This window comes from Ochotona curzoniae, unplaced genomic scaffold (assembly GCF_017591425.1).
Source record: "Ochotona curzoniae isolate NIBS_2020 unplaced genomic scaffold, NIBS_Ocur_1.0 scaffold_1037, whole genome shotgun sequence".
Classification (NCBI taxonomy): Eukaryota; Metazoa; Chordata; class Mammalia; order Lagomorpha; family Ochotonidae; genus Ochotona; species Ochotona curzoniae.
In genome coordinates this window covers 31,561,774-31,587,015 of record NW_024467083.1, presented here as the reverse complement: position 1 = coordinate 31,587,015, position 25,242 = coordinate 31,561,774, and the positions used below count along the sequence as shown (strand labels likewise).

At 45.3% G+C, this 25,242-nt stretch overlaps 1 protein-coding gene across 1 annotated transcript; it reads right to left on the bottom strand.

Moving 5' to 3' along the window:
• Window positions 1-13,397: 13,397 nt before the first annotated feature.
• On the bottom strand, window positions 13,398-16,354 carry IVL (involucrin). The gene is made up of 3 exons (XM_040999363.1): window positions 16,268-16,354; window positions 14,568-14,836; window positions 13,398-14,414 (listed from the first exon to the last, which is right to left on the bottom strand). Exons 2-3 carry the CDS (start codon window positions 14,811-14,813, stop codon window positions 13,398-13,400), a joined length of 1,263 nt encoding a protein of 420 aa, XP_040855297.1. The 5' UTR covers window positions 14,814-14,836; window positions 16,268-16,354.
• Between the last annotated feature and the right edge of the window lie 8,888 nt (window positions 16,355-25,242).

Below are 25,242 nucleotides of genomic sequence, written 5' to 3'. Positions count from 1 at the left end.
CCAGAAATGAGATTTATGGGTCACATGATACTAATAGTTGTGAATTTTGAGGAACTGCCCTATTATTTTTCACAGTAACTGCACCAGTTCATGTGCGTAAGGGTTGCCAGTTCTCATTCTTGCCAACACACTTGGTTGGTAGGATAGCCATGCTCACAGGTGTGGAGTGATATTCCATTCAAACTCTGATTTGGCTTTCCCTGAAGGTCACTGCTGTTGAGCATCTCTCCCTGTGCTGTTGGCCGTTTGTATTTCTTCTGCGGAGAAGTACTTACTCAAGAGCCTCGTTCACATCTACTCTCGTTTATTTGCTTCACTTTGTTGTTGAGTATTGGAGTGTCTCCTGTACTTTGAATATTTATCCCTTATAACACATGTGGTTTTCAAATATATTCTTTCTTTCTATATGCTACTTTTTCCCAACTAATTTTCTTTTCTTTGTTGTGAACACAATCTGAAGTTTGAAAAAACAAGGGAGATAAAAGTTTAAATTAGGCTTTGTGAATGGTAAGACTTAAAATTGTTAAAATACCCATATTCTGTATTATTCAATCAACCTACAGAGTCAATGCACCAAAAATTTGGATGTGCTTGTTTTCTGGATATGATGAAGTGAATTACACTGTTTTTAAAAAGCTAGGAAGAGCATCTGAAATTCTGCTTGTATATTACAAGCTTGTGTTGATGATAAAAAGTCTGCCATTATTCTGACAGACTTATTCTGGCAGATTTTATTTTAAAAATTGAAAAAAAAATTCACTGGGCATTTTTACATAAATAGAAAACAAATTCTAAAGTTCATGTGGAATCATGTAAAATTCCAAGTAATCAAAGTAATCTTGAGAAGGAATGGTGAGGTTAGGAGCATCATGACTCCTGATTCCAAAATATTGAGCTATAATAATTAAAAGTGTGGTTCTGACATAAAGGTAGATACAGGGACCATTGAAGTAGAAAACCCAGAATAAACCCACACATATATGATCAACCACAATCTTCCACAAGGGTGTCAAGGCCATACAAGGATATTCAGTAGGGGAAGGAAGACCTGGACCTTTATGTTACACAAAATCATCACCTCAAAATAGATTAAAGGTGAAAATGTGAGGCCTTGGGCTCATCATCATAGCATAGAGGGTAAGGCTACTACCTGTGACACTGGCATCCCAGACGAGGGGTAGTTCTGGTACTGGCTGCTCCACTACGAATCCAGCTCCCTGTGAATGTCCCAGGGACAGCAGCAGAAGATGCTCCTTGCCACTGATGTGGGGGATCAGGAATAAGCTCCTGGCCCTTGGTTTCATCCTGGCTCGGCCCCAGCCATTGCAGCCATCCGTGGAGTGAGCCAACAGATGGAAAATCTCTCTCTCCTCTCTGTGTAACTCCAATTTTCAAATAAATAGATCATTCAAACATGCAAGACCTTAGAATGTAAAACTAGGAGAAAATGTGGGGAAGGCCTTCGTGTCATTGGTCATGGCAATGGCTTCTTGAATAAGACAATATACGACGGACAAAACAAAAGGAACAGGAGAGATTTCAGTTCATCCAGCACGTTCTAAGCACACAAGACACATAGTGAGGCTCTGTGGTGTCTTCTCTCTCAAAACTTATATTTTGGTGAGGAAAGATGGACGATAAACACAGACAAAATCAAAACACACTAAAGAATAAATAGCATAATAGTGAGTAAGGAACCAGGACTCTAAAGGAAGTACAACTGTGGTCATGTTGAACTAGGATGGTCAGGAAGCCCCACGCAGAGGCAGAAGTTCTGTGCATGGGCTGGGGAAGAGCAAGAGTGTCCTTGAGGGACCCGTGAAAGAGGCAAGCGTAAGGGTCGAGGTCCTGAGGTGGGGCTGACTTCCACACATCGTAGGTGAAGAGCAGGTGCACTCAGAGGCCAGTCCTGCATGACACGGGAGCCATGGAGGGCTCGGAGCTCGCAGTGGCTTGATCGGGTTTTGCTGGAGCTGCGTGTCTTTCATAGCTCTCAGAAGACTGGCTGAATTGAGACAAGAGCTGATGCTCCTGTCTTCTGCCTTATCTTGGATCCTTACACAATCCAGCAGAGGTAACAAGACAGATATTTCTCTTCTAACTTCAGCCAAGAAGAAATTAATGTTTAGTATGGTTGTAGTAATCTATTTACCAACACACCATGCAGGTCTCTTTGCTGTGTGTGGTAACATTATGGTTTTCATGGAAAAGTGCCTTGATTTATAAAGCATGGTGTTTGTCCCTCTGATAACATTCAAACTGGTCAGGCCTTCCACAGCCACCGGCTGCCTAGAAGAAAGGGCTACTGAGGCCAAGAGGCTTCCTAACTGAAGGATCCCACCCCCACCACAACTGGCAATCTTCTCCCTGTCAGAACCCCTCCCTCAGACTTGCTGCCCTGCACGTCCTAACCTGACCTCCACCCTCTCCTTCCACAGCTGTCCCGAGGAGCTGGTGCATGCTCAAGGCTACCCTGCTGTGCACCCTCTCCTTCCACAGCTGCCCCGAGGAGCTGGTGCATGCTCAAAGCTACCCTGCTGTGCAGCAGGAATTCACACAGGGCTGGACCTCTCACTTCATTTCCAGCTTCTCCTTATTGCAAGGACCAGCTCACAGAAGTGTGTCCGTATTTCTATTGATCCCTCTGCTTTCCGCACTCTAGCCAAAGCCAATCATTTCTGTCCATTACACCCATCACATCCTCACATCTGGACCTTCTCTGGTTTGCTCTGGGACCCCGCGTGGCCCAATTTAGAATATCCTGTTGATGACTGCCCCCTCCAGGAAGGTGCTCACAGTCCTTTGCTGTCTGAGACCTCGCCGTGTGAGGACCGTGGGTCTGTGCGAGGACGCTGGGCTCAGACATGGTGGGCTTTACACTTCAGCGACCAGCCGAGTGACCTGCACGAGTGCCTTTAGTGTCCTGGTGTCTCTGGCAAGGAGGTTCGTGGTACCCACATGTCAGGGTTGCTTTACTGCCAATAGACACTGATGTTTTCTCCATAGGCAGTGGCAGCTATTGTTAATAGAGTCATTTCTTCATTGTCGTGTACCCCTGCTCACTCTGAGTTCTTCATCATACAGATGGCTTGGTTTGTCTGTTTCCTTGAAAGTATACACACAAGCGCTGGATACCCATATGTTGGCATTGTTAAGCCTTCCTCCCTGGAGTCCTATTCCAGCATTCCTGTGATTCTACATCGCGGCACTAGAGGGCAGCAAGAAACCACAGACTTTGGAAGACTGACGGCATTTTGGACAAATAACCACAAACGGATCACAATAGTATGGGATTTGCCACAATCCCTCAGGGTGGATTCAGTATCAAAACATCAACTCTGTGACTCCACTCACCACGCATCCTCTTAACCCTCACAATAATGCTTTATCTGGGCAGTCTATAAACAAGACTATATTTAAAAGATTTATTTGTTTGAAAAAAATTACAGAAAGAGAGGGAGGGAGGAAAGGAGAGAAATCTTCTACCTGTTGGTTCACTCCCCAAGTAACCGCAACAGTCAGTGGTGGTTAGGCCAAAGCCAGGAGCTTTTTCTGGGTCTCCCACGTGCATGCAGGAGCTCAAGCACGTGGGTCATCTTTGACTGCTTTCCCAAGCCACTAGCAGGGAATTGGGTCAGAAGTGGAACAGCTGGGTCATAAACCAGCACCTATACTGAATGTCAATATTGCAGGCAGTGGCTTTACCCCAATTACCACAAAGCAGATTTGTTTTCAGGTTATTATTGGTGCTGTTCCTACTATTCCCGGGCTTTGTGAATGGAATGTGCATTTTTGAGAGAGAGAGCTTCCCTGGTTGTATGACTTACTGTGTTATTCAGTACTTCTACTCAGGCATTAGCATCTAACAGAAATGTTTCAATGTCCAAAAACTAAGCAATGACATAAATGTTCCATGTCAGAATTCATCAAATAAAGTAAAACCAATAAAATGGAAGAGAATTAAAACTTCGACAGTTTGGGGCCCGGCGCGATGGTGTAGTGGTTAAGGTCCTCGCCTTGCACGCACCGGGATCCCATATGATCGCCGGTTCTAATCCCGGCAGCCCCGCTTCCCATCCAGCTCCCTGTCTGTGGCTTCGGAAAGCAGTCGAGGATGATCTAAAGCTTTGGGACCCTGCACCCATGTGGGAGACCCGGAAGAGGCTCCTGACTTCGGATTGGCTCAGCTCCAGCTGTTGCGGCCACTTGCAGAGTGAATCATTGTACAGAAGATCTTCCTCTCTGTCTTTACTCCTCTCTGTATATCCGCCTTTCAAAAGAAAAAAAGAACTTCGAAAGTTTGTAGGAAAATGCAAAAAGCTACGAATGAAAATTTGCTATAAAATATGACAATTAAAAGCTAGAAGATGTGGAAGAAAGTAGACATACATTATAAAGATAAAGCCAGAAATTAATTACATACAAAGCAGAGACATAATAGTAGAATATCAACCAAGCCAAAGTGTATCTTTGCAAAGACAAAATAATTAAGCCTGATAATATTGAACAAGGTTAAAAAGAAAAAGCTAATTTGGGGCATTTTAAAAACAGTCTAACTGGGCCCAGCATGGTAGCCTAGTAACTAAAGTTCTCTCTTTGCATGGGCCAGGATCCCATCTGTGTTTGTATACTGTCTGCTTCACTTCCCATCCAGCTCCCTGCTTGGCTTTTGGCCAGGGAGAGTGGTGGAGGATGGTCCAAAGCCTTGGTACCCTACACCCAAGTGGGAGACCTGGAAGAAGCTCCTGGCTCCTGGCCTTGGATCGGCTCAGCTCCAGCCATTGTGGTCACTTGGGGAGTGAACCAATACATGGAGGATCTTTTTCTCTGTCTCTCCTCCTCTCTGTAAACCTGACTTTCCATTGAAAATAAATAAATCTAAGGGCCCAGAGTGGTAGTGGAGTGACCAAAGTCCTTGCCTTGCACATGTCAGGATCCCATGTGAGCACTGGTTCATGTCCTGGAGCCCAGCTTCCCATCTAGCTTTCTGCTTGTGGTCTGGGAAAGCAGTTGAGGATGTTCCAACACCTTGGGACCTTCTACCCACATGGGTAGAACCTGGAAGAAGCTCCTGGTTTAGGATCTGATCGGCTCAGCTCTGGCCATTATGGCTAGTTGGGGAGTGCACCAGTGGATAGAAAATCTTTCTCTCTCTCTCCTCCTCTCTGTAAATCTAACTTTCCAATAAAAATAAATTATTTTAAAAAAGAGTCATGATTGTAGTTAGAACAGTAGTTACAAAAAAGCTCTCAAATTAATAATAAAGTTCAGCTATAAATGAGAAAGAAAAGTACCAGGAAAGTAAATCAATTGCTGTTAATTTTTGTTTTAAAAAGATGTCTTTATTTATTTGAAAGGTAGAATAAAAGAGAGAGATCTTCCATCTGGTGATTCACTCCCCAAGTGTTATAAATGGTTAGAGCCAGGCCAGTTCAAAGCCCAAAGCCAGATGTCTCCTCTGCATCTCCCGTGTCTCTGCAGAGTCCCAAGCACTTTGGCCATCTTCAGGCACTTTTCCAGGTCCATTTGCAGAAAGTTGGATGGTAAATTGAGCAGCCAGACTGCAATTGGTGCCCACATGGGGTACTGATATTGCAGATGGTGGCTTTGTCTGTTATGCCACAATACAGGCCCTAATTTTTATTTATTTCTCCTTTTTTTTTTTTTAGGCTAGAGACTCACCCAAATGTATTATTGTAAAGGGAGAGGGGCAGTTGCAATAGGGAGAATATTCTAACTGTAGGGAGAATGTTCTAACTACAGGGTCTAGAAAGAGCTCCAGTCTCACTCGTTTGGTACTTGGTGCCTGACATCTTTCTTGCTGCACTTCCCATCTTCTCCACCTCAGCTGTAGCTATGACAACTGCCTGTGCTCAGGTATAGCTCCAAGCCATGTAGCTTCAGCCACAATCAGGTAAAACCATCTTGTGTCCCAGGGTTTTTTGAGTGTGACACACTCACCACAGACTGTCCAGTCATGTTGGTACAAGCATAATATATAATCGTGAGGGAGTGAGTAACATCTAAGGCAGCACTGAGTGTAAGACAAAGGAGGCTGTGAGGGCTAGGATTCTTTCCACTGTCTCAGGTGAACTGTCTACATGTGAATTTCCAATGATGATTTAACCCCAGTTGCTCACGATGAACACCCAGCTCAACAACACGCCATTGGATTCACTGCCTCTCCTTTCTTCCATTGTTCATTTTATTGTCCTTGACTTCTGCTTCTTGGGATCATTTCTTTTTTAAAAAAGATTTATTCATTTATTTTTATTACAAAGTCAGATATACAGAGAGGAGGAGAGACAGAGAGGAAGATTTTCCATCCAATGATTCACTACCAAAGTGACCTCAACGGCTGGTCACGGCTGCGGCAATCCAAAGCTGGGAACTTGGAACCTCTTCCGGGTCTCCCACTTGGGTGCAGGGTCCTAAAGCTCTGGACCATCCTCAACTGCTTTCCCACGCCACAAGCAGGAAGCTGGATGGGAAGTGGGGCTGCCGGAATAGAACCTGCGCCTATATGGGATCCCAGCACGTTCAAGGCGAGGGCTTTAGCCACTAGGCCACGCTGCCGGGCCCTGGGATCATTTCTTAAAATAACTACTTGTATGCATTCTCTTGTCTCAGATAATGCTTATTTGGAAAATTAAGCCAAGGTATCTCTGGAAGATGTCTTAAAAGTCCTAGACTGCTCTTGATTTTTAAGTTCAAATGATGATGTTTTAGTCTTAATCTTGGGTTACAAAGATGCAATTTCTCAGAGGATCAAGATGGTGGAATAGGGTAAGGGCGCATTTAAACAGATGGAGAAAATATTAGCCAGTGTGAACCAGAGAGGGCACATTCTAGGAAATAGGAGAGGACAGAAAACAGCAGAGGGGCACCTGGAGATTGATGGACACAGGAAAGCCGTAGACACAACCATGTGATGTTGCAGTGACTGAAACCCCAGCAGTATTCAGCAAGCCACGATCTAAACTCTACCTGCAGCTGGAACTATACCAGAAACAACGTGGGAGGGATGTCTACCAGGAGCTCAGGAGGTGAACCCAGACAAAAAACTGCCCCATCCTACTGGTCTGTTTGATTTGACCAGAGGCAGACACAGAGCAGCAGATCCCAGATGCGGGAACATGGTGGATTTCACAACCCAGCCCGCCCCCAGTAGAGCTCTATTGGGCACCATTTTGTTTAAGGAGGCAAGGCTATAGGGCAGTACTGTACATGTACTGAGCTGGGAGTGAACTATTTTCTGGCTCAGTGAACTGCAATAATGTGGCATCCTACAGATTCTATCCAGGATATGTCTGAGTAGCCCTCAGACCTGATGGCTAGCAGATCAAGACTGTAGTAGTGGCATATCAGATGCTATTTTGTACAGTGTGGCAAGGGGTTTGGGACTGCAGGGAACAGTGCTGAGCTGCGCATGGGCTGTACTCAGCAAGAACTCACTGAGCTCAGTGCATTGCAGTGGTCCTACAGGAAAATAATACCAACTATGGCATCATATGGGTCAAAATAGGTCTGTGTGGCCCTCAGACCTAACAGCCAACAGGCTCTGGCAAGATCAGCACCAACAACAACCTAGCTATATAGCCTATCTGGTGTCTCCCTAACCCTAGGAACTGTTCCAACTCTAAGTGGAAGAAAGGTTCTACAGACAATGGTGCAGACTCGGCATGATATCACAGGAGGTGGAGACTGGTGAGCCAGAAGCTGGGGCTATGGAGACCATGGTGGAAATCTAACATAAGAACTCAGACATGGAAATCGCTGGAGGGAATGGCACAACTGACTGCAAACAAAGAGCCATGTACCAACTACAATCAGTAAAATCGAACTGTAGACCTGTGGGTGACACAGCTTAGAAACCTGCCCCAAGGAGAAGACTCTGATAACTAGAAGTGCAATGATCAAGAGCAAAAGAAGAGACAAAGGCACAGTGAATATTACTGAAGACTCCCCTGCAAAGGAGCAAAAGCCTTTGCCAACTTCAGAGTTCACTGAGGAATTCATAGAGAAAATGGGTGATACAGAATTCAAATACTTGTTATAAAGCTTCTTATCAACAACGACAAACACCTAAAGCAGGCATTCAAGAAATTCAAAGAATATGTCACACTGGAAATGAATCAAATGAAAGCTGATATCTCAGAAATGAAGAATACAGTGGAGCAAATTAAAATTACAGTGGAGAGTCTCCAAAATAGAATGAAGGAGGCAGAAGGAAGAATCTCAAAATTAGGAGATGTTTCCTGTCACCAGGGGGAAACAAACAAAAAGCTGGAAGCAGAACTAGGCCAAGCTAAAAAAAAAAAAAAAAAGCATTCAAGAATTGAAAGACACAATTGAAAGGCCAAATATAAAAGTTATTGGAGCCACAGAAGGTGCAGAAGGAGAAGCTGTGTTTAAAAATGTATTTAATGAAATAATACAAGAAGGGAAATGATATCCAAGAAGGGCACAGAACTCCCAACAGGATTGACCAAAAGTGATCTTCACCACAACACGTGATAATCAAGCTCTCTTCAATCAAACATAAGGAAAAGATCTTTAAATGTGCATGTGAAAAAATATCAACTGACATATAAAGGAATGTCAATTAAACTCAAAGGAGATCTCTCACAGGAAACTCTATAGGCCAGAAGAGAATGGAGTGACATATTCCAGATTCTAAAAGCAGAAAATTATCAGCTCTTTGAAAATGAAATAAAATTCTTCCACAGTAAAGTTTAAAGAGTGTGCCTCTTCCAAACCTGCCCTACAAATGATGCTTAACGATGTTCTCTTGACAGAGAAAAGGAATAGTGCCCATGAAAACCAAAGGCAAATGGGAATAACATCCCAGTAAAATGACAACAGAAGATTAAATCAAAGAACAACCCATTGCTGAAATGACAGGACCAAATTACCTGTCATATTGCCATTCATATTACCATTCAAATTACTGTTCATATTAACCCTGAATGTAAATGGCTTAAACTCATCAATCAAATGTCATAAATTAGGCTGCATTAAAAAGCAAAACCCTTCTCTTTGTTGCCTACAGAAGGAGATACATTTCACCAAGAAAGATCAGAGGAAACTAAATCGCATGGATTTTTTTTTTTTTGTTTCACCTCTTCAAAACACTTTCTTCTGATTAAATTCTTCACCGACTCATAGATCATACAGTAGCATCATTTTCTTCAAGAAGATTCTTGATTTTCTTTTTCATTTCTTCAGTGACACATTAGTCATTCAGTAGCATGTTATTTAACTTTATGGTGTTGTTAGTTTTTTTTTTTTTTGTCTTCCTATTGTTGATTTTGTATCATGGCTTTTCATTTAAGGAGATGTATAGTAACTGTATAATGGAGACTATCATATCCAGATGTGAGGATACAATGCAGTATTTATCTCTACTTCCAGACAAAGATGGACTCCCAATGAAACTGTTAACTATATCTTGACAATAGGATGCTGGACTCTGCCATTGTCCATGCCCGCAATGATGGACATGTGACTGTGTATGAAGAACTATACTTTAGTAATAATATATGGGAACTCAAAGACGGGGGAGGTAATTGTGGAGGGGGTAAGGGAAATCCTAGGGCTCATGGAACTTTATCATAAAATGATATTAATAAAAAAGTACAATTTTAAAAAGACGTACTTTTTCGCTGATGTATCGGTCTTTCAATAAAATTATATTGTTCATAAACATTTTTAAGCAATTTAAATCATAAAATTGACAGGGTAATGAATCAGCCAGATTTAATAATCTTCAAATTATGGCCACTTCATTTTCCCTTTGTCTCTTTATTCACTCTCCCCTTCCAGAGTAGCTTTTGGCAAATTCCAGCTCAGGTCAATTTGCCTGTAGTCATTTTTAAATTAAGTACTTTTTTCCTGCAGTGTCAGATTAAGTAAATTCATACCTTAAAACACCAGAAAAACTTTAGGTATTATCTACGCAGTGTCCACATTCCTAATTTTCACATAGCAACCATTAATTTTCTAATAATTTAAGTTGTGGTTAAAATATGACAGAAATCTTATTATTCACTAATATACTTAAATTTATTTCATCTACAGGTCCCCTGCACACTTCCTTCGTTCCTGTGTAATCTGATGTTAACAAAACTAGGTTATTTGCTCTGCAGAGTTCTTTAAGGGCTGAATTTTGCCGAGTGTCATTCAACACCACCTTAATTAAATACGGTGTTGCCTCCACTTACTTGTATTTGTGATATTTCCTCAAAGGATTGAGAAACTATATCTGCTATGTTCTCACAGGCCAAAAGTCTGAAATAGCTGGGTTTGGTGTCTCTCAGGTGTGATCCTGAGCTGGTATCCCATGGATTTGGAAGAGAGAAAACCCAGCCCTCTTGCTTGCTTTCAGTTTACCCTGGTGGCTTCTTTTACATTCCAGACTTCTCTTGAAGTCTCCATGTGCATTTACCTGCACACATCTGCCTGAAATCACACACCTGAGGCTTAATCTTTCATATCCTACTTCTCCTACTCCAGTTCCCCTTGAAACCCTGGCCCCATAAGTGACTTTCAAACACATCCGAACAAAGGGAGTGCTTCTGGAGAGCCCAAATAATGACCAGTGGTGGTTCTAGGAAGAAGATTCTAGTTGTAGAACTCCAGAGTTGGCTCAGAAGAAAGCCAGAAGCCTTTTACTGCTTTAAGTGGGATATTGGTGACTCCTGGTCTGTTACGTTGTTTCAATTATTGTAGACCCTTGAAATCCATCAAGAAAGAGGATGAGATTTGGTGCATCCATGGGGAATGGGCCACAATATGCAGCTCAGGATATTGTTTGGGTCTGACTTAATTAACTCAAAACAGCATGAGTTATCTGGAACTTGTAATAAGCATCGTTCCAGTCTATTCTACTAATGTGTTGGAAGGGCATGAGTAGAAACTGACAGCAGTCAGGAGCCTTATTTATATTTATTCCACTGTCCTGTAAGTATGGTGTGTATGTTATATTTGTGTATGTGTTATGTTTACACAAAACAATTATGAAGTTCCCTGTTTTAATTGGCCCATAAAGAAAAGAGTGATCATACAAATTATAACTGTCAAATTAACCTAAAATCCCCTTTGGGTTCTTGTGATTTTAATAAATCTCTGATAGACTGTTCTAAATTTATTGGTAGAACAAAACTAAAAATGGTTTCCAAGTTCCTGATATATTTGTGCCTGGGTTTGCTGGTTCAGCAAGTTATACTTGTGTTAAGTATTTGCTATCATAAAAACAAAATATTGACCTAAAAAGAAATAATGTAGATAAAGGTATGATGCAATGCTTATTGTTTCCTTTAAAGTCCAATTTAGCTTCTGGAGTTGTTCTTTGACAAAATTTTGACTTAAGATAATAATCACGCTTACCTAATATTCTAGTTTCTTGGGTAATTTAGGTATAATTGTTAAAGTGTTAGTTTGTAGATGTTAAAGATAAAATGTTTGCAAATTCATGACAAAGGAAATTAGATCTTTCCGGATATGTTTCCGTAAGATGTTAGTGTTTGACAGTTCAAAATTGCTTGCTAAGTTTTTACTTGATATGAAGTTTTAGGATGCACATGTGATCTCTAAATGTTATTAAAAAATAGCTAGCTTCTTTTGTATAATATTGCTTGGAAACATATACAAGACCAAAAAGCACAGCCAAAAAAATGAGAGGCTAAGATAGGATACAATTTCAGAGCTAGATTTATTTTGCTATGGACAGAGTAACTAGACAACCCCTTGCTGCTTTACAAATAAAAAAAGCTTATTAATGCCTTCAAAATGTATAGCCAGAGAGAGGAGGAGAGACATATGGGGGGGGGGGAGAAAAAGAGAGAGAGAGGAGCGAGACAGAGAGAGACAGAGAGAGAAAGTGAGAGTTCTTCCATCTGCTGCTTCACTCTCCAAGCAATGAGTGGATCTGAAGCCAGGAGCTAGGAGCCTTTTTAGGGTCTCCCACGTGGATACAGAGGCCTAAGGACTTCAGCCATCCTCTACTGTATTCCCAGGCCACAATCAGGGTGCTAGATTGGAAGACATGGAGCAGCTAAGACTGAATTGGCATCCATAGAGAATGCCAGCGCCACAGAACTATGCCATTGCACTGGCCCCAGCTCCTGTGTCCAATCTTTATCTCTATTGATGAAAATGTAGCTTCCTCATCAGAAAAAGTCATATTGATGTCTTTTCTCCTAATGTCACTGAGCTCTTTTCCAAAAATAATAATCTGTTTGAAAGAGCAAGAGCATGTGTGTGCACATGAGAATCTCATGCCTGGCTCCATTCCTTAGATGACAATGACAGCTGGGATGGGGCTAGACTGAAAGCACTGGGACTCAGGAGCTCCAGCTGGGCCTCCTCTGTGGTGGAGGGCCCATTTACTTGATCCATTACCTTTTGCATTGACAGGAAGGTGTAATCTGGAGCCAGGACTTGAACCCAGACACTAGAATATGGCAGGTGGGTGTCCCAGGGAGGAATTAACCACTGTGCCAAATGCCCAACCCTAATTTGTCCAATGATGCTTCTGCTGCTTTTTTAAAGTCTCCCTCAGCCTATATGATTCTTGGGACTCATGAGAACATTCCATAGAATAAAAGGCCAAGAATTAGTGCCTTGGGATCTTTCTAGGGACAGAACCAAAGTCCAGATGGAATCCCCAGATGGAATCCTGGGATCCTCCCATTCCCCTTCCTCAGGTGAAGAAGAAGTCAAGATGGAAAGTGTGCAGCTGATTGAGGCTTGCTGGGGCAGGATTGGGGCTTGTATGCATAGACATAAACACCACTGGACTGAGGCAAATGGATCCTCTCACTCCCCAAACTAGAATAACTTCTTCCCTCTTCATGGCTGGCAAACACTGCTTAGAGGTGCATAAGTGAATTTTCTTTTAATTTGGTTGGTTTATTTTTTAAAAGTTTTTTGAATATAGTCAGTGGTTTAGAGAACAGAATGAAAGGAGGGTCAGGACATTTGTCCTCTTTGGAGAACTAGCCAAGAGAGTCAAGGCAACCACTGGGCCATATTCATGTTTTAATGTGCTAAAAGGGGGAAAAAAGCCACAGAGAATAACAGGCTCCCAGAACTTCCAGGATTTATTATGCATATACATTCACAGATTCAGACATAATACTAGGGGTAGAGTCAGTTCCTAACAATAGTGTCTCAGGCAGGGGCTCTAATCTCCTGAGGTTGGAACTGTGCTCACTATAGGTGGGTGCTGGGTCATAACTGTCTCTTCTTCCAGGCTCATCAGAGAGACAAGAGAGGCATGATCCAGGGGACCTGAGGTCGGTGGGGCCAGTAACTCTGTTCTCTTATGTGGGATGATCTGAGGGTCTCTGGGCCACAAGGGGTGGTTATTAATATATTGGTAGATGCTGTACCTCCTACTTCTGCTGCAGCTGCTTTGTGGGGTGCAGAGCTTCTCTTTCTGCTGGCAGAACTGGATATACCTCTTGCACCTGACTGGATGTGGAAACAAATTCAGGTTGCTCCAAGGCCTGTTCTTTTTTTGACATGTGCTCTTCTCTCTTTGCTAGCTCTTGATCCAGGTGCTGATCCAAGAGCTGCTTTTCCTGTTCCAGCTGTGTCTTCTGCTGCTGCTCCCGTTGTGTTTCCTCTTGTTCAAGCTGCTGTTCCTGGCTTTCTGCACCATGATGTTCCTCGTGCTGTTCCTGCTGCTGTTTCAGTTCCACATGGACCTCTTGTTCCTGTGGCTTCTCTTGCTGGTGTCTCTCATGTACTTCTGGCTCCTGTGATTCTGACTGCTTTTGGTGCTCCACATGCACTTCCTGTACCTGTGGCTCCTCCTGCTGGTGTTCCACATGCACTTCCTGTACCTGTGGCTCCTCCTGCTGGTGTTCCACATGCACTTCCTGTACCTGTGGCTCCTCCTGCTGGTGCTCCACATGCACTTCCTGTACCTGTGGCTCCTCCTGTTGGTGTTCCACATGCACTTCCTGTGCCTGTGGCTCCTCCTGCTGGTGTTCCACATGCACTTCCTGTACCTGAGGGCCTTCCTCCTGCTGGTGTTCCACATGCACTTCCTGTACCTGTGGCTCCTCCTGCTGGTGCTCCACATGCACTTCCTGTACCTGTGGCTCCTCCTGCTGGTGTTCCACATGCACTTCCTGTACCTGTGGCTCCTCCTGCTGGCGTTCCACATGCACTTCCTGTACCTGTGGCTCCTCCTGCTGGCGTTCCACATGCACTTCCTGTACCTGTGGCTCCTCCTGCTGGCGTTCCACATGCACTTCCTGTACCTGTGGCTCCTCCTGCTGGCGCTCCACATGCACTTCCTGTACCTGTGGCTTCTCCTGCTGGCGTTCCACATGCACTTCCTGTACCTGTGGCTCCTCCTGCTGGCGTTCCACATGCACTTCCTGTACCTGTGGCTCCTCCTGCTGGCGTTCCACATGCACTTCCTGTATCTGTGGCTCCTCCTGCTGGTGCTCCACATGCACTTCCTGCACTTGTGACTCCTCCTGCTGATGTCTCACATGCACTTGCGGCTCCTGTGGTGGCTCTTCCTGCTTCCCATCATGTGCTTCTTGTACCTGAGGCCCTTCCTGCTGTGGGCACTCTTGTTCAGGCTCCCCCTTCACAGGATTTGCAGGTTTCTCCTCAAGCTTTGAGGAGACCTCCACTGGAAGTTCAGAGGACATGTTCTGGCATGGGGCAGGCAGTGGAGTTGGCTGCACTGTTTGCTCCTGTTGGAAACCAGCTGGAGGAGAAGAAGTCTTGAGGAGCTCCTGACAAAGGGCAGTAGGGAGGGTCACCGGCAGTTTGTATTGTTGGGACATCTTGGAAAGTGTTGTAGGTCAATCTGAAAATTAAGAGGCATGTGAGGAGAAGGCTGAAGGCAAAGGGACTAGAATAGTCCCTGAAAATCTGCAGTATTACCTGTAGTACCTTGTCTTCCCTTGTTTGGGTCAGTCTCCCACTCCCTTTTGTCCATCACTCCTCTGAAGCAGCAGCAAGTGAAGGGTGGTAATAAAGAGGAGGAAAGAAAAATCTTTCTGGAAACCTCTATGTTCCCAGGCAGGGTTAACCAAGAGAACTATCTCTAGAGTTCTGCAAGGGGGAGTTGCATGCTGCTTAAAAAATTCCAAACATCTTCTCTTGCCTGTTCTGTCTCTACCCTCATCTCTGGCCTCCACTGACCAAGGGAGAGAAATGAGTTGTGGGAATATGTCACAAAGGAAGGTCTTGAGGAAGACCCCTGCACCAGAGAGGACCTGAGAGGTCATGAGATCACATGATGTATTCTGAACCTAAATCTCCCACTAAAAGGCTGGGTGTTCCTGGCAAAGTCACTTAGTCTCTCTGAGCCTCAAATTTCTCCTCTGTAATATTGGCAGGTACCTATTGAGCACAAGAGCTGACCGGCTGAGCTTCTGCTGCAATCTTTGTGCATAAGATAAGAGTACCAGCTGGAAGGTCATTGAAAGTTTGAACTTGGGCCCGGCACGGTGGCGCAGTGCACGCCCGGGATCCCATATGGGTGCCGGTTCTATCCCGGCAGCCCCGCTTCCCTTCCAGCTCCCTGCCTGTGGCTCGGGAAAGCAGTCGAGGACGGCCCAAAGCTTTGGGACCCTGCACCCACGTGGGAGACCCGGAAGAGGCTCCTGGCTTTGGATCGGCATAGCATCGGCCGTTGCGCTCACTTGGGGAGTGAATCATCGGATGGAAGATCTTCCTCTCTGTCTCTCCTCTCTGTATATATCCACATTTCCAATAAAAAAAAATAAAAATAAATCTTTAAAAAAAGAAAGTTTGAACTTGCTCTTTCAAGTTGCATACAACCAAGTTTTCCTGGTCTTGCCCTGCTTGGGCTTCTTTAAGAGAAAACTTACTGTGTGGAACAGTACAGCCTATGGTTACAAGCATTTTCCTATACCCCTTGCCTCCAGAAACAAGGGGAAAACATCATCACCCAGCCCAAATAGAAATTTTTGGAAAGAAATTGATGCTACACCCATCTCCCCAGCTAAGATCACGCATACACACAATCTCCCAGCTTCTGACCGTCAGGAAAGATGAGACATGAGAGGAATATTCCCTGCTATGCATCCCCAAACACAGCACACATCCCTTATCACCATGACCTGAGCCCCCCAAAAGGAGACACAGCCCGCTGTACCCAACTCCACACTGCCCCTGCTGTCCCTCATCCAACCGAGGCTGGCCACCCCCAGACAGACCCTGGCCTGTGGGAGGCCCCTAGTCCCACCTGGTCCTGCCAGCTGACACTCACCAACTTGATGGTGGGGACCAAGGCAGAGGCTTCCTGTGGAGTGCTGAGCTGGGCAGGGGCCAGGACACCCTTTATACCATTCCTCTGCCTGGCCTCCTTCCCAGGTTGAAGGTGATCAACTGGTTTCACCACATGAGTTGGTCAACTTCCTCCAGCCCCTTTCTGACTCATCACAGACATCTTAAGCAGCAAACCCCTCAGGGCCCTTTTTCCCAGAGTCACACAGCTTGTGGCTTGCCAGAGGGTTGTGAGGCTCAGCTATTCCTGTTATGCCCACCTGACCTGGGTGCAGGGAAGGTGAGCAACGTAAGAATGGTGAGGGAGGTCTCTTTACTGTTTTGTGACTCCAGCTAAATGTCTATTCTGAACCTTCACTTACCTATCTGTTCAATGGGTTTGCCCTCATTGTTAGACTGAGGAACTCATTTCCAGTGTCAGGGATAAATAAGTTGTATTTTGCTCTGGAATGTGCAGATCAGGGTGCATGATATAAAGACAGGAGGACTCATTTCACAGAAAGATGGGATTGTAGGGCAGTCTAGTGGGTCTGTTAGCATGGATCAATGCTTAAGTCACTTAGAAAGCTTTTGTGGTCTCTTGTGTTCCAAGGGTTTGACATCCAAGACCATAGTTACAAAAGTTCTCAAGTAAGGAGTATTTATAGAAACTCCAAAACATGGACCAATCCAGACAAGGAAACTGGAACAAGTATATAAAGGCATGGGATTAATTGTGTGCATTTCTTTAAAGATTTAATTGTATTTATTTATTTGAAACGTAGGGTTATGGGAGGTGAGAGGGAGTGCAGGAGAGGCAGAGAGAGAGAGAAGAAAAAGAGAGATGTCTTCCATATGTTGGTTTATTTCTGAAATGGTTAGAGCAGCCATGCCAGGCTGAAACCAGGAGTGCAGAGCTGCTTCTGGCCTCCCACAGGAATGCAGGGGCCTAAGTACTTAGGCCATCTTTCACTGCCTTCCCAGGCACATCAGCAGGGAGCAGGATCGGAAATGGAGCAGCTGGGACTGGAATCAGTGTCAATATGGAATGCTGGTATCACATACAGTGGTTTAACCCTCCATGGCCCTATTGTTTTTTCTTATGAAGGTAAACTCGTTTTTATCATTATTTTTGGAAGTGAATGATGGTGTAAAGAACTAAACCTCCTACAGCCTTCTGTAAGCCATTGTGGAAAGCCAGATCAAGAATTGTGTGTCTCCCAATATCGTTACTCAGTATACTGGGGGTAAAAGCAATGGTTTCAAGGGCTCTGGAAGATGTGATCTCTGCTCTTGATAGATGTATGACCACTTCCCTGAGGATTCTTAGTTGCAAGGACAAGTCTAGGGCTCCTTATTTTGGCACTGATAATTGCTCCCCTCTGCCAACAAGCTCCCCACCAGGACTCTGGTACTTGGTGCCTTCCAACCTCAGCATAATGCAGGGACCCGCCTGACAGGCTTCTCTGACTATCTCATCTAAAGCATCATCCTCCAGTGGAGTTCATGCCACTCTTAACCATCTAGGGGTACTTTATCTGCTGTGCCAACTTGTTCATTGTCTATGTCGCTCACTGGAAAAGAATCACTATCAGAACAAAGCCATTCCTGGATTGTTTTTCATTACGTCTCCAGAACTCATCAAAACCGCAAGTTATAATAAGTGCTCTGTAAATATTAGTGAAGGATGGAGGAACAGTCAGTTTAACCAGATGGGGATAACTGCCATCAAACATTTTCATGTTGCTGGGTGTGTGTGTGTGTGTAGATGTGTACATATACATGTTGTGTAAAACAAAACTAAATGCTAGCTTGCCTTTTTGATGTTTGGTTCATAGCTTATTTTATGGACAACATTTATTTAAACTCTCTTCTTTAGAGTTTAATTGAGAAAGGAATATTAGAATAATATACAGACAGAACATATTTCTGGGGCTAATTTTGAAACGTGTTCTGATTCTCCATCATTTTCTCAAAAGACCTCTTTCCGGTAGCCCCACGCAGATCAATTTACAGCACTAATTTTGCTGTGTTCCTGCAGCCCAGCATGGAACAATGACTGAGGGCTCACAAGAGGCTTCTGGCCTTTGAATGTTACCTTCTCCTAGTATTTTGAACCCTGAGCCCATTCAGGGACCAGACCCTGCCTCTTGTGTACAGCATTGTCTATACCACTTTCTGGGACAAGGAAGGTACATTCCACACTGCACCCCTCTCCACGTAGAGCTCACTGGGTACCCCCACATGGGCGCCAATGCCCTTGTTCTCTGCTGCTGACCTCACAGAGGAGGAATCTACCTCTCCCTGGCCCATGACAGTCAGTCACAGGGCAGCAGACCCTGCTCAAGGAAGTCACACCGGTCTTATGGGTTGCAGGGGCTCAGTATCTACCCGATCTGCCTACCGCCCTCTGATTCATGGAATAATGAAAGCTGTCAGCATATGGTGTGTGAGCTGAGCCTTTGACCATTGGGCAGAGTTAGGGTGTGGGAAGGAGGGCAGAGGATGAAGCGGAGTGTGTGTGTGTGTGTGTGTGTGTGTGTGTGTGTGTAGGTAAGAGGTACACATCATAGGGTTGGAGAGGCTTCATTCTTCTAGGGCTCAAGGTCCCATATTTTGCCTTCAGGTTGTTCTGTTTTGGGAGCAGGCATGCACACATATAGGGAAGATTCTCTCAGTGACTGAACATGACCTCATAGGCCCTGGGGCCTGCGTGATGAGTCTGGGCAGCTGGCCAGACTTGGCCCAGTGTGATCAAGATGACCTCATATTCCATGACACATCAAGAGCCCTTGACCCCTGCTCTGTCCCAGCCAAGCAGGCCCTGGCTATTTCTATCCAGAGAAATTGACTGGATTCTGTCTCTCCAGAGTGAGGCTACAGTTCTGAATTGCTGGGTTGTGGGGGGAGGCAGAAGGCATTGGAGATGGCAAGTTACTGTCCTAGAGAGTGGGCGCAGTGAGGATAGCAACAGATGTTGGGCAGGTGGCCTTGGGAAAGTGAGTTGGGGTAGGAGACCTTGTGCTCCCATCCTTGGTAGCTGTGCAGGGCTGCTTCCTGGCCTGGCAGTGGTCTCACACTCTGAAGTTGCTCCCCAGGGTCCCCTTCATTTCCTTGGGGCACTGTGTCAGGCAGCACCCATCAATCTGTAACTTGCACTGGCTCCACCCACACACCCAGAATCCTTCTTGCCTTTATCCAGGGCCTGCTGAACCTGACCTCAGCTCCTCACTCACCTTTTGTGCCTGTCTGCAAGAAAGAAGGGGGTGGGGAGGCCCAGAGCAGTGGCCCAGAGGGAGAACAAGATAAAGATAGGGACAAGAAGACTGGTTGTTGCTCTTGGGCTCCTGGGTGGCTCTGTTTGAGCCGACCTGTTTGCCTCTCTGACCTCTTCTTCTCCTCCCTGACCTGCCTCTCACTTTCAGTCTTTAATGCTGATCCTTGCACTTAGTTGGGATAGATGTGGAAGGTCACTATTGGTCACTTGGAGGAGCAGAGACTCACAATGGAAATGGAGCTGCTGGGGGTGGGCGTGGGGTCTTCCTCAGGCTAAAGGGGAAGTCCTATCCAGGGCTTTCTGTTATGAAATGACAATCCTTGAAGTTCATTTTTTGAACCAGAAGGCAGCTGAAGGAGTATAGGAGTCCTAGTCCTGGGAAAGTGCATGCCAGGTGTCTTGATTAGTCCTGATGCTTTGGGACACTGTCTTTCTGAGCAAGCACAATTGTAACTATTAATAATCATCATCAATAATTTCAACTCAGGATAGAAAACAGATGAGTGAGGGCTCCTGAGGGGCAAGGGGCTAGGGAAGGATGAAGGAGGTATAAAAACTTAATAGGTGTGCAGTTATCATCTGGGTTGACTACACAATTAGATAGGATTAGTAGTTATATGATGTGTGTGTGAATTACCACTGAACTGTCCCATTTAAAGTAGTTAGCTTTATGTTGCATGAATTTTGCTCAATAAAAAAAGGATATATATTTCCTTGCCTGATAGCAAGGTCACAAGGTGAAACTGTTCATGTGGTTGTTGCACTCAGCCTATCAATATTTATTAAGTCCTCCTTGTGTGCACTCTAGAGAGAATGGTGAATAAATAAGATTTAGTTCCTGCAAGTAGCTTAGAGAACAGAAGTTTTTCCATACCGAGAAGGCCCTTTGCACAGCCCATTCCCCTGGGTTGGGGCCAGGCCCCTCTCCTGGAGAGGGACTGTAGAGAGGACGTGAGGTGCCCAGGGGCCAGCAGTGTCTGACATAGCTGGGCTGGAGCTTCGAGGTGCCCAGATTAAGTCTGGGGATTCCTTCCCCTTTAAGCTGCCTTGCTGGAAACGTGAACATCAGAGCTGTGTGACAGATCCCATGTAATCACTTCAAGGACATCTTCCAACCTATGAGCCAATCCTCTGAGGGAAGCACCAGCTTTCCCATACCACTGAAATGTCCCTGGGATGACCCTCGTTGATCCTGGAACTGGACAGCTCCTCTTGCTGTGCGTTTCTGATGTTAGGTTTATTTCATCCTAACATGATCTGCAGGGAGCTACTGTGCAAAGATGGGCACCAGCTTGCAAGTCAGGTGGGCCTTAGCCTGACTTCCACCTCCAAGTCTCACTATCTGGGGAAGTTACCTCTGTCACTCCTAGTTTGTTCATCTGTAAAATACAGCTACAAATATTTTTGTATTTGCTCGGCAGGAACTGGCTGGTTCATTGCAGCATTGTGCCAGATGATTGCTGGGAGAATTGTTGGTATGTCACTTGCCTGAAGATAGTCTTCAAGTTGCTAGGTCTTTGATTGTTAACTTCAACTCATTCTCATTTTTTTCTTTTTCCAATGAAAATCATGAAGCTCCAAAGTCCTATGATGTTTGGGAGCAGAATGGGGCTAGGAGCCAGGTTAACCTGCCTTTCCATTCCTGTTCCTTTTAGTCTTGCATGCTGTTATTCTGGGTGTGTTGTATAGGATAGTGTGTTCAAGTCCTCTCACACTCCAAGAAAACTGTCTGTAGGTTTGTATTCCCCTGGAGTTAGGCTCATGGAGGAATCAACTAGAGTTTGCATTTCTAAAAGCAGGTGCAGGGGAAAAACGAAACTGAGGTTAGAGACCAGATTCAACTAGGGAAAAGGAATCCAGGGAAATAGGGCAAAGAGAACACAGAATTCAGACACTCTGGGCTAGAGAGGAACAATGGAAAGGGCCTGTCAACTGTACACACTGAGCATGGCAGATGAAGAACCACTGTGCAGTGTATGCAGGAATTAAACAGCCAGGGTGGCAGGGCATGGAGTGATAAAGGGCAGACAGAAGGAGTGGCAGTGCCCTCAGGGGTGGCGATTGGGGCAAGGGCATTTCAAAGGGGGAGAAAAGAGGTAGGTAAGCAGAGGGACCAAATGCAACCATGTTGCTTGTTCTGGATATTCCAATTGTCAGGTAGATCAATGGAAGCAGATTTGTGCCTGGGTCATGGCCAGGGCTCCTCTTGATCTATCACTCTCCACTCCCTTCTTTCCCCTTGATAATTAGGGTGAGGGTGGGGGCATCTGATCCTGCATCAGCAGACACCTTCAGAGGCATAATTGCTTTCAAAATTATTCCTGGACTTGGGTGCAGAGGCCACTTAGATGCAGCAGTGTGTGCGTGTGGAGGTAGGGGGCACACACCTAGTGGGGGATCAGAGTGAAACACCTGATGTAGGAGACATTTTTAGCATCAGGAGTTTAGGGGCCTGTATGCCCTTATCTTGCTGGGATCCTGAGGAGCCCCACTGGCCGGCCTTGCAAGGCTCTTTTCTGATCCCATGCATTCTCTGTGCTTGCAGACCATTTGTCAGGAAGCTATTTGATGCTTCCCAAAGAGCTAATGTGATCAGGAGGGGAGAACAGCACCGATTCCTTCCTCCCCAACACACAGATATTCTGTTCACCAGCTGCTATCAAACCAGATCCCATTGCTGAGTCAGTGCGAGGCTGATCTTTGAGGCTGCAGCTGGGCCAGGGTGCTGGGCGAAGTTGCAAGCCTCCCAGTCTGACAGGGAGACACAGCCTCTGATCTTGGCAAGCTGCAGACGCAGTGACAGCTGTTTGTTAGAGCACTCCTTGTTTGGTGCAGACAGGTAGACAGACAGGTACAGAAACCATAAGATGGAGGCAACTCAGCCCCATGCCAAGTGAGTACCTGGAGGCAGGCCTGGATGCAGCTTTGAGCAGACTGGGAACTTGGAAAAAACATCTCTGGGTAAATTCAAGTAGGGAAAATCAAACTTGCAAGCCAGCTGCTTAACAGACATTCTACTACAAAACGCTTCACCCCCATCACGCCGGCATGTAATCCTGCATGCACTACAGAGGAGATGAGGCTCCCAGTAGCCCCACAGTCAGCAAGTGGGTCACCTTTGGGTCTTCTGCATGACTAAAGATAGGAGGTGTCTGCCAAGGAAGGCAGTTGCTGAAGTCTTAGTAGGTCCCCACAAAGAGCCTTGGAGGAAGATGGGAGAACTGGAAACTGCTGGTGTAGCTGAAATGCTGTTCTAGTCACTCAGGTTTTACCAGAAAACCTGCTTGGGGTGGGGTGGGCAGGAAGGCAAGAGAGAGGTCAGAGTGTTGTTGGGGGGAGAAGGGCAAGCCCAGGCTTCCTCTCACAGCGAGTACCTGCTTGCTCAGCCGTGGCCTCACCCTGCCCTCTTGTCTGTGTTCTCTGCTATAGCACCACTGGGATACTCTGGTGTGGATACCCCACAACCATCTCCCTGTCCCACTTAGGATCTAAGACTGAGAATGCTCATGCTAGAGGGGCCTTCATGGTCACAGAGTTCAACACAGAGTCTCAAGGGAGGGCGGGCACAGAGTGTCAGGACAGGTCTGTGCCAGGCTCACAGTCTCCCATCATTGCTTTTGCTGATCTCTGACATTTGTGGATTCTCTTTTGTCTGCTAGAAATGACTTCCCCACCGTCTGCTCTATAGCTTGACTTTTCACTTGAATATTGTTGATTGAGTTTCCTGTCAGGCCCAAGGGCATGACAATGCACAAAACAGGTGAAAATCCCTGCCCTGCTAAAGCTTTCATTGCAGCGTGGGAGGTAGACAGTAAGTAAACACATAACTGAAATACAAAGCACATTAAATGTTAAGAAGTCCTCGGCTGTGGTTGTGACGCAGCAGGTTGAACCATTGCCTGTGACATGTGCATCTCTCATGAGTGCTGCTTTGAGTTTTGGCTGCTTTACTTCCAACCCAGCTCCCTGCTAATGCACCCCAGGAAGCAGCAGAGGATGGCCCAACAACTCTGGATGGGCATTCAGACACCCTGACCCAGTCCTAGCCATGGAGGCCATTTGGGGAGTGAACAAGCAATGGAAGATCTCTCCCTCTCTCTGTAAGTCTGCCTTTCAAATAAATAACACCCCCTTTTTTTCAAAAAAAAAAAAAAGAAGTTATGACATCCTATGTAGAGAAAGGTGGCAAGAAGGAAGCTCATGAGAGCTGGGAAAGTGAGGTGCTATGTGTTCTAAATGGGGCAGTTGGACAGTCCTCATGGCAAGATGGTGAAGCAAATGAGGTTGGCATGAGGACAAGTGGGGGAGGAGGTGAGTAGGTGAGAAGGTTGAGGTAGGCAGTGGGGAGAAGTCATGTAGCAACTTGGGCTTTTACAGCAGCCCAATTGGGAAGCTTCAGATCTCTCTGGCAAGGATGGAAACCAATACAACTGTAAGGGAAAGTTGCCCCTGATGGGAATTCAGCGATAGCTTGGAGTTAGGGTGATCATCGCAAAGGCAGGGAGCAGTGGGCAGGCTGTCAATTGCTTTGACAGCAGAAGGTTTACTTCGACAGTAAGATTTACTAACAGATTAGAGATAAGGCATAATTGAAGACCCAGTAGGGACTTGAAAGCTTTTGAGCTGAGTGCTATAAGGGTGGAAATGCCACTATCAGAGAATAGAAGGAGATCCAGGGAGGGAAAGATTAACAGTGACTTACGAAGTCTTGAGATACCCATTGGACATCTGAGTAGACCTGGCAAGTAGGCAGTGAGAGATGGAAGTACTGAGTTCAGAAAGAGGCTCATGGAGTGGACATCAATTTGGAAATCATTGGTACACAAATGCATAGAAGTCATGAACCAGTCTGAAATCATCAAGGGAGATAATATGAAGAGAAGAGAGGAGACTCAAGGACTATCCCTTGAATTACTCAGTGTGAACTGATCAAGGAAATGTGAGAGGACAAGTCAAGAAAACTGGGAAGGAACAGGCCCTAAGCTTTGAACCCAAGAGGAGAATGGGGCGTCCTGCAAGACAAGTAGAGACAGTGTGGAGGAGGAGGTAAGAACAGCTGGGGCAAATGTTATAAAGACAGAATCTGAAAAAGATGTATAGAAACAGTAAAGCGGTGGTTTAGAGGGATTGGGGTAGGAGAAAGGAGGGGGTGTTGATCAAACAGTCCAAATTTCAGTTATAAGATGAATAGGACCCGAGAATCTAAGGTATGAGTGATGACAGGAGTGTTAATTTGAACATGGTAATCATTATACAATGCATACTGGTATCAAGCTATCACACGTGCATCTTGAACATATATAATTTTTGTCAATTAAGTGCTTTAAAATAAGATGAGGGCTAAGAATGATCATTGGATTGGCTCACCTGAGGCCAGTGGTGACCTGGGCAGAGATGCTGGCTAGGGCAGGGGTAAGAACAAACACCAATTGGAGTAATTTCAAAAAAAAAAAAAAGAGGGCTTAGGAGCAGTTGGACGAACAGAACTTTCAAAATGTGTTTGCTGTGGAAAGCAGCAGCTAAGCAGAGGAATGCCTGCTGCAGGCTCTCCCTCCACCTTCTGCTCTCTGCTCACAACCCTTTCCTCCAGCAGTAGGCTATTTCTGATGGACAGACCAAAGCCGATCACACTGTTTTCTCTGTCTTCTCAATTTCTCTTGTCTCCCTCCATACCTCTCTCCCATTGCTTCTCAGGCTCTGAG

What these genes read in the sequence shown, in the direction of transcription:
- IVL (XM_040999363.1), bottom strand. Translation starts at nt 14,813, where the DNA reads ATGTCCCAACAATACAAACTGCCGGTGACCCTCCCTACTGCCCTTTGT. An exon ending in CACAGCAGGAAGGGCCTCAG is followed by an intron (nt 14,415 to 14,567) that starts GTACAAGAAGCA and finishes GTGGAACGCCAG; the next exon opens with CAGGAGGAGCCACAGGTACA.